The 16,278-nt window shown below is 36.4% G+C and overlaps 2 protein-coding genes across 7 annotated transcripts in view; one reads left to right on the top strand and one right to left on the bottom strand.

The window, feature by feature from the left end:
• Positions 1-16,278, top strand: part of LOC139766311 (ATP-binding cassette sub-family C member 5-like) — an 80,881-nt gene that overhangs the window by 43,096 nt on the left and 21,507 nt on the right. For all 6 annotated transcript variants that reach the window (XM_071694780.1, XM_071694784.1, XM_071694783.1 and 3 more), the window contains 4 exons: positions 99-220; positions 3,046-3,236; positions 14,005-14,151; positions 15,607-15,736. In XM_071694780.1, coding sequence (XP_071550881.1) covers positions 99-220; positions 3,046-3,236; positions 14,005-14,151; positions 15,607-15,736 — 590 coding nt within the window. The remainder of the gene's footprint in view (positions 1-98; positions 221-3,045; positions 3,237-14,004; positions 14,152-15,606; positions 15,737-16,278) is intronic.
• Positions 3,261-12,642, bottom strand: LOC139766312 (uncharacterized). The gene is made up of 4 exons (XM_071694785.1): positions 12,107-12,642; positions 8,633-8,847; positions 5,512-5,725; positions 3,261-5,179 (listed from the first exon to the last, which is right to left on the bottom strand). The coding sequence occupies exons 1-4, from the start codon at positions 12,272-12,274 to the stop codon at positions 4,457-4,459; spliced, it is 1,320 nt and encodes a 439-aa protein (XP_071550886.1). The 5' UTR covers positions 12,275-12,642; the 3' UTR covers positions 3,261-4,456.

Here is a 16,278-nt window from a genome sequence, read left to right as displayed (position 1 = left end):
TATATCCCATTACAGGGTATTCACATTTTTGTTTGATTTAACTGAGATGGAAGAAAGATAGAAGAAATGTTGACATTTCATTGGCATTTTCTTTACAGAGAAGAGGAAGCAACTTTAATGCAGCAAGAATCAACGGTGTCATCAAGTAGTGGAAAAAATGGTTTGCAGCGTAATAGTCCTGAGAAGAAATTTGTAAATTTGCAAACAAATTTTGCTGAAGGTGGGCAGGAGTGTTTTGTGAAAAATAGTTTAAATATTTTGTGGAAATTTGTTCTTTTGAAAAACCTAGAATGGTAACAAGCATGTGAGTTAACACTGGAAGGATAAGCTATATCTGATTAGCAGATATTTGCTAATATATCTCTGCAAAGTCTCTATATGTAGGGATGATAGAATATCCTGCATAACTTATTATCTTTCTGTCTCATCCTTGTACTTCTTCATTGGAATTTTCGCTTTAGCTTCGTTCTTTCTAATTGTCTACTACATACTTCTCTCTTATACACTTACCAGTGTTTCCTCATGCATTTTTTTCAAATTCTTTTACCATCATTCACTGATTATATTATTTATTTATTATACTTAACTGCCGTCTCCTGTGTTAGCGAGTTAGCGCAAGGAAGCAGACGAGGAATGGCCCAACCCACATACACATATAAACGCCCACATATGCACATTTCAACGTATACTTACATATACATACACAGACATATACATATATACACATGTACATATTCTTACTTGCTGCCATCATCCATTCCTGTCGCCACGCTGCCATACACGAAATAGCATCCCCCCATCCAGCAAGGCAGTGCCAGGAACAGACATAAAAGCCACATTCATTCACATTCAGTCTCTAGCTGTCATGTGTAGTGCACTGAAACCACAGCTCCCTTTCCACATCCAGGCCCCATGGTTTACCCCAGATGCTTCACATGCCCTGGTTCAATCCACTGACAGCACGTCGACTCCGGTGTACCATTCAGTGATATATAGGCAATAAGAATGACAAAAGTTGTGGTATCTTTATTTAATAATTTTTGAACATGGACAGAACAATATACAAAAATGGGATACATTTATGAATTTGTATGTGAACAAATATCAAATACTTTGAGTAGATTTGGCGCATACTTTGCCACCACACCAGGTGTTTCCAGTCATACAAACCGGGACACTGTATATAACCTGAGTTTGTCAAACAGTTCCTAGTATATCAGTTATAGCTTAAGGGTTTCCTCTTTACTTTTGCAGTACAGTAATAAATTTGTTTGATTTTATTTTATTTTTTTTTTTTTTTTTTTTTTTTTTTTTTTTTTATACTTTGTCGCTGTCTCCCGCGTTTGCGAGGTAGCGCGAGGAAACAGACGAAAGAAATGGCCCAACCCCCATACACACGTACATACACACGTCCACACACGCAAATATACATACCTACACAGCTTTCCATGGTTTACCCCAGACGCTTCACATGCCTTGATTCAATCCACTGACAGCACGTCAACCCCTGTATACCACATCGCTCCAATTCACTCTATTCCTTGCCCTCCTTTCACCCTCCTGCATGTTCAGGCCCCGATCACACAAAATCTTTTTCACTCCATCTTTCCACCTCCAATTTGGTCTCCCTCTTCTCCTCGTTCCCTCCACCTCCGACACATATATCCTCTTGGTCAATCTTTCCTCACTCATTCTCTCCATGTGCCCAAACCATTTCAAAACACCCTCTTCTGCTCTCTCAACCACGCTCTTTTTATTTCCACACATCTCTCTTACCCTTACGTTACTTACTCGATCAAACCACCTCACACCACACATTGTCCTCAAACATCTCATTTCCAGCACATCCATCCTCCTGCGCACAACTCTATCCATAGCCCACGCCTCGCAACCATACAACATTGTTGGAACCACTATTCCTTCAAACATGCCCATTTTTGCTTTCCGAGATAATGTTCTCGACTTCCACACATTTTTCAAGGCTACATTTTGTTTTACATGTGGCTCTCTTTAAGTTTATTTTTAAATCCTATCACTAATGTAATATTTAGAGAGCATTATGCTGTCACCCCTGAATATGTGTGTGTGATTGTGGATGCATTCCTGTTAATGCTGTAACCCAAGAACAATGCACCATAAGAACTTCATACTTACACCAATAAGTAGAGGTATATGGAAGCAGAGGTGAGTCCTAGGGTGGTGGAGGCGGCAAAGGTTCTGGGAGCGATGAAGAATGTGTGGAAAGAGAGAACGTTATCTTGGAGAGCAAAAATGGGTATGTTTGAAGGAATAGTTATAGGAATGTTATATAGTTGTGAGGCATGAGCTATAGATAGGGTTGTACAAAGGAGGGTGGATGCATTGGAAATGAAATGTTTGAGGATAGTATGTGGTGTGAGGTGGTTTGGTTGAGTAAGGAATGAAAGGATGAGAGAGAAGTGTGGTAATAAAAAGAGTGGTTGAGAGTAGAGGAGGGTGTGTTGAAATGGTTTGGACATATGAAGAGAATGAGTTAGGAAAGGTTGACAAAGAGGATATATGTGTCAGAGGTGGAGGGAACAAGGAGAAGCGGGAGACCAAATTGGAGGTTGAAGGATGGAGTGGAAAAGATTTTGAGCAATTGGGGCCTGAACATGCAGAAGGGAGAAAAGTGTACATAGAATAGAGTGCATTAGAATGATGTATACTTGGGGTTGAATTGCTATCAGTGGAATTGCTATCACTGAACTTGGGCAGTGTGAAATGTTTGGGATAAACCATGGAAAGGTCTTTGGGACCTGGATGTTGACGGAGTTGTAGTTTTGGTGCATTATACATGACAGCTAGAGAATGAGTGTAAGTGGATGTGGCCTTTTTTTGTGTGTTTTTTGGCACTGTCATGCTGATGCAGGGGATGGTGCAGGGAAAGGATTTTTTGATTCCATAAAAACATATTTGACAAATAATTATTCTTAAAAATTTACATCTTATGGTTTTTTTTATTACTGAGCTTTCTTTTGAAGCTCATAATGCCCTATAGAACTTGCGTTTCTTACATCTTAACAGGTACAGGTCAACTGATATGTGAAGAAAAACTAGAGAAAGGTGACATCCCATTGTCTACATACCACTCATACATAATGGCAGCTGGTGGATACATCATCTCCTCACTTGTTATCTGTACATTTATTCTCAATGTTGGGTGTACAGCCTTCAGTTCCTGGTGGCTCTCATTATGGCTCACTGCAGGAAGTGGAGTAAGTATTATAAGACTAATATAATTTATTTAGGTTTCCAAAAACGTTATACATGTTAGGATTTGTTTGCTTATTTTGTAGCATCCTGTAATCTATGTTTCACAGGGAAAAGGTACTTTGAGGCATTTATTTCTACAGAACTTCATTGGATGTATTAGTAATAAGAAACACCTAGCATTTTGCAGCCAGAAGTAAAGTATCACTCTCAGGTTGTGATTCAGAAAAGCTGTTGTGTATGTGTGAAGATATAGGGGGGGGTCCTTGAAAGTGAGATAATAGTTTCTCTGGGGTCTCTAGAAAAAAGTTGAGGATTTGACATGGGTCTAGTAAAATTGTTTTCTGAAAGTTCATCTTGCAAGCTCATTCAGTAAGAGCTGAGATAGATAGAAACAATAGATGGAGGTAGTAGGTAGGAACATTTAGGCAGGAGAATTAGGTAGAAACATGAAGTGGAGGTAGTTGGTAGGAACATTATGTAGGAGCATAAGGTAAAAGTAGTCATTGGGAACATCATTTAGGAACCTCTGCAAGCATTGCCCTCTGCCAGTGGCCTGTTAAGGGTGAGGCACTAAAAGCTTAGAAGTGGTACTGGAGTTCTTCAGTCATGGAGAGTTTATTGCTGTGACCACCCCCTTGAGTGAGTTCCAGGAGGAAACAGGTGTCAGAGATATAGATAGATAAACTGAGGTATATTTTGTGTATAGGTGTGTGGTGTGCATGCGTGTGTAATTGTGTATTTTGTAGTTGCCTTGAAGTTGTATAGCTCATTTTGATGCTTGCTAGTGACATGTTTATTGCTGACAATAAAATGGCCTGGAAATTTCTAAAAGTTGTAGTGATTTTTAATTGTTTAAGGGTACTTTTTGATTCAGAGAAATGTACAGCATTGTGAAGTGATGAGCAAAGGAAATGAGCACTAGAATGATATAAAGATATAGAGAGAACAAATGTAGAATTGATAATAAAGAATGTGTAGATAGATATGTAGAAATAGTAACAGGAGGAAACAAATGAAAGATTTAAAGATAAAGTAAGCAAGTATTAGTATGGAGAAATGTATTTAGCTATGTAGGGATTATGGTTGTTTAAGGAATTTGTACATGTGCTGCTATTTTGTAAACAGAGAGAAGTTTATTGGTTGTAAAGAGATTGATAGGTGAATGGTAATTCTGTTCATCAGTATGTGTCATTACTTCCTCATTCACAGATTGTCACATTTTTTAGAAAATATCTCTTTCTGTGTCCCTCTGTAGTCTTTCATACTTTAATTTGTATGTGTATTGCTTTAACACAATTTTCACCAGCAATCCACATGTTAATGTGATGACAATAACTATTACTGGAAGCCCCCAAGACCAATATGACTCATTGTTTGCACATAACCTTGATATTTTACTCAGTTTTCTTTCTTCATCCAGACAGAAAGAAGAGTCTGTGAATAATTTGTTGGTCTTGTCATTCTCCAATTTGAAGCTAGGTATCACATCCTCATTTGCCTCTGTCATAGTTTCTATCAGTTTTGCAGAGCTACAGTTGCAGAATGTTGTGTGTAGTATATTGTTTTTGATTACCAGTTTCTCATTGTATGTTGCCAAGTTGAATATCAAACTACCTTTTACATGTTTGTGGAAGTGGTTACTTGAAAAGACCATCAAACCTTTTTCAGACTTTAAACGCAACCAAGTTAATGCATATCTATCTATATGAAAGAATGAATTGTTTATCACCTGTATTAATATGGCATTGTTAACTACCAAAGTCTCCAGTGACAGAAACTTGATGGTATTCCCTTCAAGTGTAAAGATACGTGTGTCAGTATCCAGGGAGAGGAAGTTGAGTTGGTCAATATAATTACCCAGGATGTTGGTCTCGTTGGACTTATGGAAGATGGCACCAGTAAGGATGGTGCTAATATTATTATTTTCCAACACAAAAGTATGAACCTGCAAAGAGAAAATTTTATAGACAAATATTCATTCAGGCCAGTCCATTATAGATATTGTATATGTTTCATATATAGCTTCATATCATGTTCATTCAGTATCTCCTTACTTTTTTCCTTCTCAGAATTATGTACTTACCAGGTCTTAATACTTTTGCTAGTACTGAACCAGATTCTTTCCTCTTAGAATTATGTACTTACTAGATCTTAATAATTTTGCTAGTACTGAACCAGATTTTATAAAAAAAATTTTAAGATGTTCATTGTTTATACAGTGTATATGTTAAGTGAAGTGTGTTTAAACAATATATAAGTCTAATAGAGAGTACTTACATATTTTGATGATACATTAATTTCACCAAGTACTTCAATAGTACTATTTTTTATGGCAATGAGGTCTAGGTTTTGATCATCTTGTGTTAAGATGACAAGATTAAATTGACCTTTCCATATCAAATTGTCCAAAACAATGTTCTTAATTTTATGGGCATGAATGTTGAGTGATCCCTCCAGAGCAGCAAATTTAGAGTGAGACACTTGCAGGACCCTGTAAAGTAGTGAATAAATTTTTTAGTTTAGTTTAGTATATATTTATCTAATTGACCATTTACACTTTTGTTAAACAGGTTCTTTATCTTAACTGAAATGTTATAATTCATTCTTTGCTGTCGGTAAATACTTTGGAAGATGGATATTTTACATTCTCCTTCAAATATTCACATCTCTCACTTGTATTATCTCTCATTCAGTCATACGGCAAACTTTTCCTATCCTCACAAGCCTTTTGTCACATAGCTGACTACCTTTTGACTTTTCATCCTTTTGGTCCGTTTACCTATACACTTCTTTGGTCTCATATTTGTAATGAGATGATATAATTTTTGAGTGGTAAGAAGCTTCTTGTTCACTGCACTTTAGTTAGCCAGGCTTTGTTATGAACTTCAGGCAATGAAAGTGAGTACCCAGTCATGTTAAGATATAAAAGTCAACTTAAACATTTTCTCAGATCAGTTCAGAATTACAGCATCCTTTCTGTTTAATGAGAAAAATTGCTTTCAAAGAGCAGAACTTTAACAGAGTACACAATAAAGTCACAGCCTTTTACACTTTGTGGAGACAAGTACGTACTACTGTGTAACAAAGTATGTATTTTGATGATAGGAAAGTGACATCTGTCTTAAAAATACAAATGAAAATATTTTCTGTATATTTGAATGTTAACAACACATGCATAATTACCATTCAAATAATTTCCAAAGTATGTGTTACTGGTGATATTTGTACAGCTCATTTATGAGAACTGTTAGGATGATAACATTATGCATAGTAATAAGATTATACATATTTCAGTACAAGGTAGTCTAGTTTCATTAGTACTTGGTTAATAATCCTTCTTAAACTATCTCTCTTTTTTCTTATTCATTTTACTATTACTGTTTCACTGTAGTGTTATCATAAGAATGGTGTTGATTCCTGTTCTTCTATGGTGTTAACACTTCAGTTTATTTTCTTGGAATTTTGATATTCCTTGTTAAGGTCTCTCTCCCTTATCCTTGGAGATAGGATAGTTGTGAAAAGTATTTAGGGGAGCAGTGCGTATGTGTATGTATGTGGAAAGTGGGATGTGGACTTAAGGGAAAAGAGTAGTAAGTGAGAGAATGAGTAAGGTAGATGCTTGTGAACAGGAAAGGGAGGAGTATGGTCTATATCTAAAGTGAAAGAGTGCAAGTAGTTTTTAGTCATAGAAGAAAAAGTGTTGGGTGGTCAAGAGAAAGGTATGAGAGTTGAAAAAGAGGGAAACAGGAGAAAAAGAAAGCATATCAGTGAACCTGAGAGAGAGTAAGGAAATGTTTTGGAAGATTGATAGTGTGAGGAGTAAAAATAAGACAAATGTGGATGATAGGAAAGAGAGGAAGTAGAACAGACAAAGATGATATGAAAGGTGGGATGTAGAGTGAAAGGATCACTGAAGATATGATATTTTTCTATTTTCTATATAGTTTGTGACAATTTACCAACTAAAAGTTTATTGTTTAGCATATATGACATTCAGGCAACTTATTTGTGTTCCGTGACTCAACCAGTATTTGTAAAGAAGTATTTTCCATGTATGTGTGAAATCTTCCCCTAGGCTTTAGTTTGGATCCCTTTGAATTTTAAACAATGTCATCATATTGATGTTATTGTCCTTCAGTATCTTAACCTCTGAAGTTAAGTCACCATGGAGCTTTCACATCTGTAGAAAGATTGAATTTAGTATATTTGCTCTTCCCAGGATATAGCTTAATTCTTTCATGTCCCTGGCATTAATCTTCTTGCCTGTTTTGTGGGTAGTTTCCAATAATTCTTGTTCCTCTTGGTGATTGGAAAATGAGATTATTGTTGTGTAATGAAGTTAATGTTCAACAAATGAGTCATAAAGGGCCAGTGTTATGTTTGATATTTTTGTTATGAAAGTTTTTTGCAGTGAGTCTTAGCACTGTGTTTGCTATTTGAACTGCAGTTACACTTGGAGTAGTAGATTTCAGGTTGTTGATAACTCAAAGATCTCTTTTTATTATATCCTTCTAATATCCTTTTCCAACAACATTGATTAAAATGTAATAAGGAAATCTGAATTCTCTCACAGTAAACAGTAGTAGCTTGAGAGGCTTCATGAATTATTCAGTGAGGGGATGGTAAGAAATAGAGTGCAGGGAAGCTTACTACATATAATTCTTGGTGTTGGAGAACTTATGATAAGATGGGTGATGATTCTGACCTTGAACTTTGGTAAAGATGGGTACTGATTCTGACCTTGAACATTTGTTAAAGATGGGTAGTAATTCTGACCATGAACATTGGTAAAGGTGGGTACTAATTCTGACCTTGAACTCTGGTAAAGGTGGGTACTGATTTTTATCTTGAACTTTGGTGAAGATCATGAAAATTGATGTAAAAAGTAGGAGAAATGTTAAAGAATCAGTGGTTAATAGTTAATAGGTTTAATGATTGATTTAGACTTTAGGTCAGGGTCATTCAAAAAACTGATTTTGTAGTTGGTAAACATCATTGACACTAAAGAAGTGTTGGACATCAGAAGCATTGATTTTATATGGCTTGGACAGCATTCTTGCAGTGATACTGCAAATGAAGATTAATGAGTTGACTGGGTTGCTTACAAGTCTGCTCCAGTAGATTCATGTATATAAGTAAATGTAACATTAGTGTCATATCATCACTTGAAGAGTTCCCATTTTGTTTAATCTTTTATATGTACTAAATTGTATTTTTGTTTTAATTCACTACAAATATGCACTTCCTTCAAGAAATGATACATGAAGTTTAGAATTTCATTTTGAATTTTATTTTCTTGTGTCATACACATACAGCCACTTTTTTTCCTTAATTCATGTAGAATTTAAGTGATTTGATATTTAAAAGGTAAGAGCATTGTAAACATTTTAAAACTTACTGTAATTGGGTCTTGTACTGTAAGAGAAAATCATATGCTATGTGGATCTGATCTATGTGATGAAGTTGCAGTGTGTGAATATTCTTGAGAGAGGTCAGGGTTGGACCACTGAGATGCACTGCTGAACATTCACCAATCCGCCAGTGTTTGGTAGTATTAGGAACAGTGATTTGAATGTTGCCATAAGTGATCTTGTTGTCTTGTATAATGATAATCTGTGGAGATTATTCAGTCTTCAGTACTATATGAAACTGTCAATTGAAAACATTAATGATCACAAAACTGAAAACATAAATGTTCACACAACTAAACCAAGGGAAGATTTCATAAAAGAAAATTAATCCAACAGGATTTATTGTATTATTTCAGTATATATAAGTTGAATGTCTACCTAATTTTGTGAAAATCGATTTGAAGAAATGGAAGACAGCATAATTATCCCTTACATAGGTATATTAACAAGATAAGAAAATATTTATATATAAAAAAAGAGTGGATAAGATATACAGAAATTGGTGATGGAAAATTTGGTGCATTTTGAAAGCCTCTACATTTACAGGTAAATTCCAGATACATGATTTTTTCCCCAATAATTGGAGCTTTAAAAAAGGGATCCAGAAAGTGTGAAGTAAAGAATGAGAATCAAGAATTGAAATTTTTTCCTGCCTATCACGAAGATACGTGCCACCACCAGGACTTGCTCCTCAGTCAGTTCAGCACCCTCCCGTACCAGTAAAGAAGAAATGGTACTACTTTTTTTTAGGTGTTTTCTCTAGTAACATATAGAGATATTCTATGTTTTTTTAACATTGGGGAATGCATAATTCAAAATGAATTTATAACAAAAGGGTTAAGTCCTGATTGTAGGGCACTAGTATGGGGAATGAAAAATTTAACCATGTGATGCATCTCAGTTTATATAATCAAGGTCTTTGGGAAAACATGGTTTGCTTAGAATGGTTTCACTTATAGTAGCGTCTCTTAGGGACACATCTGCTACTTTGAGTATGGATACTTACATGTATGTCAGTAAAGAGGGATGATAACTGTTATTCAGAGTTTCTATTGTTCATGTGTATTTGTTATGTAAATTGTGCGTAAGACAAGGGAGCAAATGGGAACTTCAGTGAAGGGCGCAAATGGGGAGGTGATAACAAGTAGTGGTGATGTGAGAAGGAGATGGAGTGAGTATTTTGAAGGTTTGTTGAATGTGTTTGATGATAGAGTGGCAGATATAGGGTGTTTTGGTCGAGGTGGTGTGCAAAGTGAGAGGGTTAGGGAAAATGATTTGGTAAACAGAGAAGAGGTAGTAAAAGCTTTGCGGAAGATGAAAGCCGGCAAGGCAGTAGGTTTGGATGGTATTGCAGTGGAATTTATTAAAAAAGGGGGTGACTGTATTATTGACTGGTTGGTAAGGTTATTTAATGTATGTATGACTCATGGTGAGGTGCCTGAAGATTGGCGGAATGCGTGCATAGTGCCTTTGTACAAAGGCAAAGGGGATAAGAGTGAGTGCTCAAATTACAGAGGTATAAGTTTGTTAAGTATTCCTTGTAAATTATATGGGAGGGTATTGATTGAGAGGGTGAAGGTATGTACAGAGCATCAGATTGGGGAAGAGCAGTGTGGTTTCAGAAGTGGTAGAGGATGTGTGGATCAGGTGTTTGCTTTGAAGAATGTATGTGAGAAATACTTAGAAAAGCAAATGGATTTGTATGTAGCATTTATGGATCTGGAGAAGGCATATGATAGAGTTGATAGAGATGCTCTGTGGAAGGTATTAAGAATATATGGTGTGGGAGGCAAGTTGTTAGAAGCAGTGAAAAGTTTTTATCGAGGATGTAAGGCATGTGTACGTGTAGGAAGAGAGGAAAGTGATTGATTCTCAGTGAATGTAGGTTTGCGGCAGGGGTGTGTGATGTCGCCATGGTTGTTTAATTTGTTTATGGATGGGGTTGTTAGGGAGGTGAATGCAAGAGTTTTGGAAAGAGGGGCAAGTATGAAGTCTGTTGGGGATGAGAGAGCTTGGGAAGTGAGTCAGTTGTTGTTCGCTGATGATACAGCGCTGGTGGCTGATTCATGTGAGAAACTGCAGAAGCTGGTGACTGAGTTTGGTAAAGTGTGCGAAAGAAGAAAGTTAAGAGTAAATGTGAATAAGAGCAAGGTAATTAGGTACAGTAGGGTTGAGGGTCAAGTCAATTGGGAGGTAAGTTTGAATGGAGAAAAACTGGAGGAAGTAAAGTGTTTTAGATATCTGGGAGTGGATCTGGCAGCGGATGGAACCATGGAAGCGGAAATGGATCATAGGGTGGGGAGTGGGCGAAAATCCTGGGAGCCTTGAAGAATGTGTGGAAGTCGAGAACATTATCTCGGAAAGCAAAAATGGGTATGTTTGAAGGAATAGTGGTTCCAACAATGTTGTATGGTTGCGAGGCGTGGGCTATGGATAGAGTTGTGCGCAGGAGGATGGATGTGCTGGAAATGAGATGTTTGAGGACAATGTGTGGTGTGAGGTGGTTTGATCGAGTAAGTAACGTAAGGGTAAGAGAGATGTGTGGAAATAAAAAGAGCGTGGTTGAGAGAGTAGAAGAAGGTGTTTTGAAATGGTTTGGGCACATGGAGAGAATGAGTGAGGAAAGATTGACCAAGAGGATATATGTGTCGGAGGTGGAGGGAATGAGGAGAAATGGGAGACCAAATTGGAGGTGGAAAGATGGAGTGAAAAAGATTTTGAGTGATCGGGGCCTGAACATGCAGGAGGGTGAAAGGCGGGCAAGGAATAGAGTGAATTGGATCGATGTGGTATACCGGGGTTGACGTGCTGTCAGTGGATTGAATCAGGGCATGTGAAACGTCTGGGGTAAACCATGGAAAGTTGTGTGGGGCCTGGATGTGGAAAGGGAGCTGTGGTTTCGGGCATTATTGCATGACAGTTAGAGACTGAGTGTGAACGAATGTGGCCTTTTTTGTCTTTTCCTAGTGCTACCTCGCACACATGAGGGGGGAGGGGATGTTATTCCATGTGTGGCGAGGTGGCGTTGGGAATGAATAAAGGCAGACAGTGTGAATTGTGTGCATGGGTATATATGTATGTGTCTGTGTGTGTATGTATATGTGTACATTGAGATGTATAGGTATGTATATTTGCGTGTGTGGACGTGTATGTATATACATGTGTATGGGGGTGGGTTGGGCCATTTCTTTTGTCTGTTTCCTTGCGCTACCTCGCAAACGCGGGAGACAGCGACAAAGCAAAATAAATAAATAAATGAATGATTAATAAATATATATATATATCATCATACACATACATACACATGCACAGACATATACATATATACACTTGCACACATTCATACTTGCTTGCCTTAATCCATTTCTGCAGCTACCACGCCCCACAGGAAACAGCATTGCTGTCCCCTGCTTCAGTGAGGTAGCACCAGGAAACATACAAATTATGTATTACATACTTACCTCATTTATGGAATGACATGAGCAGATGAATGTTGATTCATCATTTGTATCAGATTCCTCTGAACAGAGTTGTGTATCTGTTTTACCATCACATGAATAAGTTAGTAATGCCATAAAAAGCATAACCAGAAAAGATGAACACATAGATTTATTGCCTGATGACCACATTTCTGCTATCTTTTTGAAAGGTATGAAATATGTCTAATATCATTTCAGCATTACATCTCAGTGGTACTGTCAGTCATCACCAGATAACCACCTCTATAGCATGAGAAGATTTCTTAGTTTACTATTAGATAATTTGTTCAAGCTGTATATTTTTCTTGAAAACTGAAAAGACTTGTTACTAGTAATTTATGCAAAGATGAATATAGCAAATGTTTTAACCCTGACTTCTGCTCACTGAAAGTGTGTTTGGGACTAGTAAAGTGTTATCTGCTAGCTGATAAGATATGATATGCTTGGCAGTGTGTGTTACTTGAACTTGAACCCTTGATTTTATGTATTTTTATATATTTTTCCCCTCAAGACGTCTAAAATGTGACTTATAAAGGAGCATGAAGTAAATATATTCAGCTGGTTGGTTAGCTCTTATGTAGATTGAAATAATATGATCTAAAGTTCAGGTACCTTACAAATGATTACTTGTTTATTACAGTTAGTAAGCTCTTGCACTTTATCTTACAATTATTTCTTCACATCTTTTCAAATACTAAACATGCTTAGTCCCTTGTTTTGCCCTCATAATGATTAGTTTGTTACAGTTTTAATGACTGCCTCTTAACTTTCATATTTTCTCATAGATTTAGAAACTTCAAAGTTGTAATCATGTCTCATTTCACTTAAAACTGGAGCAGGTCTTTGGTTGTTTTACTTTTTTTTTGTAGTACAACTTCCCTACTTTTGTTACAGTCTCTATTGATTGATAGAATTTTGATGGCAGATATACATGTATCTTTTCCTAAGTGAGATATAAAGAAGTGCTTAAAAGGAAGAAAAGTAAAAAAATCTAAAAGTTTTGGAAACTGTATCTGTTAGGAAAGACTTAAATGTAATGATTTTTTTTTAACTTCTTTACCATTTAATTGAAAATGCTTTTGATATCGACTGACATGACCTCAATTAGGATGTACTTGTTTTGCCTGCTCCATGTTTATTAAGATATAGTGATCTGGTGATTGGCTGGTTACAAAGTCAACCCCAAGTCCCACTAACATGTAAATTCCAGGTGTTTGTTTTTACATGTAACTCATATCTTCATCACTATTTATTTGATCAGGTTGCATGTAAATGATCTACCCTAAGGAGTTGAGAATAGAAAAAAAAGATTGTAGTAGTTATATAGATAGAACTGTATTAACCTTGTATATGACTGAAGATGGAACTTTTCTCGGTTTCTTTATTGTAAGTTATAATCGCTTACATACAAGTGTAGTATTTTCAGCAAACATACCATGCATGACTAATCTTTCTGGCAAGTCATGTACGTACATCAGGAATAACAGTAGTCTCTTTACTGAGCCCTGCAAGATGCCTCTCCATACTTAAACCTACTTTGAATGGGCACCAGATTTGTGCTGTTTGTTTTCCTTCACCTTAATCCCCAATTTTTGCTTACCTGATGATCCCATTCTATTTTAAGACAACCTTTTGTTAAGACAGTGTCAAATGCCGTTTTGCTTCCAAGAGCACGTAGTCCCCCACTTTTCTTTATGACTGATAGAGAGACTGATAAATGGAACAAGAACAGTACAGAAACAATGAATGCAAGAAGGGCTATAATGTCCATGAAGTTATAGTAAAAAGAGCATAAGGGATGGGATTCCATGAATGTCAAGATTTCTGTTCTCAAATGCACACATATGTGATCATATTAAAACTTATGATTATTTTTACAGAATGCTACTCTGATGATTGGAAATGAAACTGTTATCAGTAACAGTTTAGCTGATAATCCAGACCGTCCATTTTACCAGACAGTTTATGGATGTTTCATCTTGATAATACTTGGAACATCGCTTATCAGAGGCTTCACATTTATGAAGGTAAATATGAGATGTGTTGTAGTGCTCTTGTACACATTATTCCCCATAATTCATCCCCCTACATCCATCCCAGTCTGGTTGTTTCACAATTATTTGTCTGTTGGTATTTGGTAGGTACCTAAAAATTTTCATGCTTTAAAGAGGTTGGATCATGCTGAGCCTCTTCCGAATGTTAAGAGCAGTCTTTGTGATCATAGTATCCTGAATGTTAAAACTACTTTCACACATACCACCTGACTCATTCTTTCCGAAATTGTATTTGAAATTTTTGAACTTCTTCTCCCACTTTTTTGTATTGTATAGGCGCTTTTACTCATTCTTCTTTCTTTGTTAACCATCTCTTTAATTACTCTATATTTCATAGACACCTCTCCTCTTTTAGTGTGATTTTCTTTTCTTTTCATGGTGATGGATCAGTTCTAAAGGATAACCAGAGTCTGAATTATGGCCTGTCATGTTAATTTCCTTTGATAAAAGTCCCAAGAAAACTGCTGAGATGAGATCCAGGTGATGCAGAAATGTGTCAGTTTGTTGTTCTCTGCTTGTGTTTATTACCTAACTTAGCAGTCAGTCCTTGAATTGGATAAGACATGATTGTCCATTATCTCTCTGCTGCTAGGTGTGGACAGTAATGGTCTTGAATTGCTCTCCATTCCTTTACCTGGCAACGGTGTTCCTATCTCCCCCCTTGTTTTTTTTTGTTACTACAGGAATATCACAGGCCTTATGTAAGCAAAGTTTAGATAAATGTTATTGTGTTAGTTTCTAAAACCTTGGTTGTTTGACAGACTGATCCTTCAATTTGATTTTGAAAAATTGATCTGTATCAAGTCACACTCATTATATCCAGTGAGAATGAAAAGATTCTTCTAACTTGTGACTTTAGTCTCAAAACAGCATTTTTCATGGCCAAAACTAATATTTCAGTTGATGATTTCAGTCAGTTTCTTATTTCAAGGACAGTGGTTTTATCATTGTTAATGCTGTGCAATCTTTATTTGAAGCATTATCCTCTGGTTTCTACTTTGCATTGAAATGTGGTCTCCTGCTTCTCCTTGTTCCCTCCACCTCTGACTTATATATATATATCCTCTTTGTCAATCTTTCCTCGCTCATTCTCCATATGTCCAAACCATTTCAACACACCCTCTTCTGCTCTCTCAACCACACTCTTTCTACTTCCTCACATCTCTCTTACCCTTCCATTACTTACTCAATCAAACCACCTTATACCACCTATTGTAATTTCATTTCCAACACATCCACTCTCCTCTGTATATACATACATAATCAGATTTTTTCAGTATATTTTTTATATTCTTATTCATTTCTTTGAAATTATGTTTTCTATTTAGTGTACATGTTGTGAGTGATCTTTTACTGATTTACATTTTACAGTTTTTCAAGTGTAAATATGTGCCACAGTTGTATGCTGAATTATCTGGTAATTTGCAGGCAACGCTGATGGGATCAAGTCGAATGCATGATCTAGTTTTCATAAAAGTGTTTCGTAGCCCTATGAGTTTTTTTGACACCACTCCATCTGGAAGGATCCTCAACATATTCTCACGGGATATGGATGAAGGTATGTTCTTCAAAATTTTATTCATGATGAAAATTACTTATTTTCATAATTTTTGATAACTGCATCGTTGTTTTACCTTACTGCTTTTTTAGCACATGATCTTTTCCCATCAAGACTCAAAACTAATTTTCTTCGTTCCCATTTTAAGTTTAAAGATGGAGCTTGATCATCATATAAAACCATGGGGGCATAATGAATGGTAGGGTAGAAGAAGGGGCTAAGATCTTGGGTGCATGAAGGTACATGTAGAAAGAAAAGTCATTGACTATTTAGACAGTAGGCAAAGGTGAGTATGTTTAAAGTTATAGGATTACCAACAATTGTTGTATGGTTATGAGTGTTAGGTCATGGATGCAGAACACAAAGGAAGGGTTTGGATATTTTGGAAATGAAATGTCTGAGGATGATATGTGGTGTGAGGTGGGTTGATTATGTAAGGAATGATATACAGTATATAGGAACAGAGTTGTGGTAATAAATGCAGTCTGAATTAGAGGGCTGAAGAATGTGTACTGCAGTTGTTAAGACATGGATAGGATGAG

This window comes from Panulirus ornatus, chromosome 57, assembly GCF_036320965.1.
Source record: "Panulirus ornatus isolate Po-2019 chromosome 57, ASM3632096v1, whole genome shotgun sequence".
Classification (NCBI taxonomy): Eukaryota; Metazoa; Arthropoda; class Malacostraca; order Decapoda; family Palinuridae; genus Panulirus; species Panulirus ornatus.
Note: the sequence above shows the minus strand (reverse complement) of the source record. Positions and strands in the feature narration are given on the sequence as shown.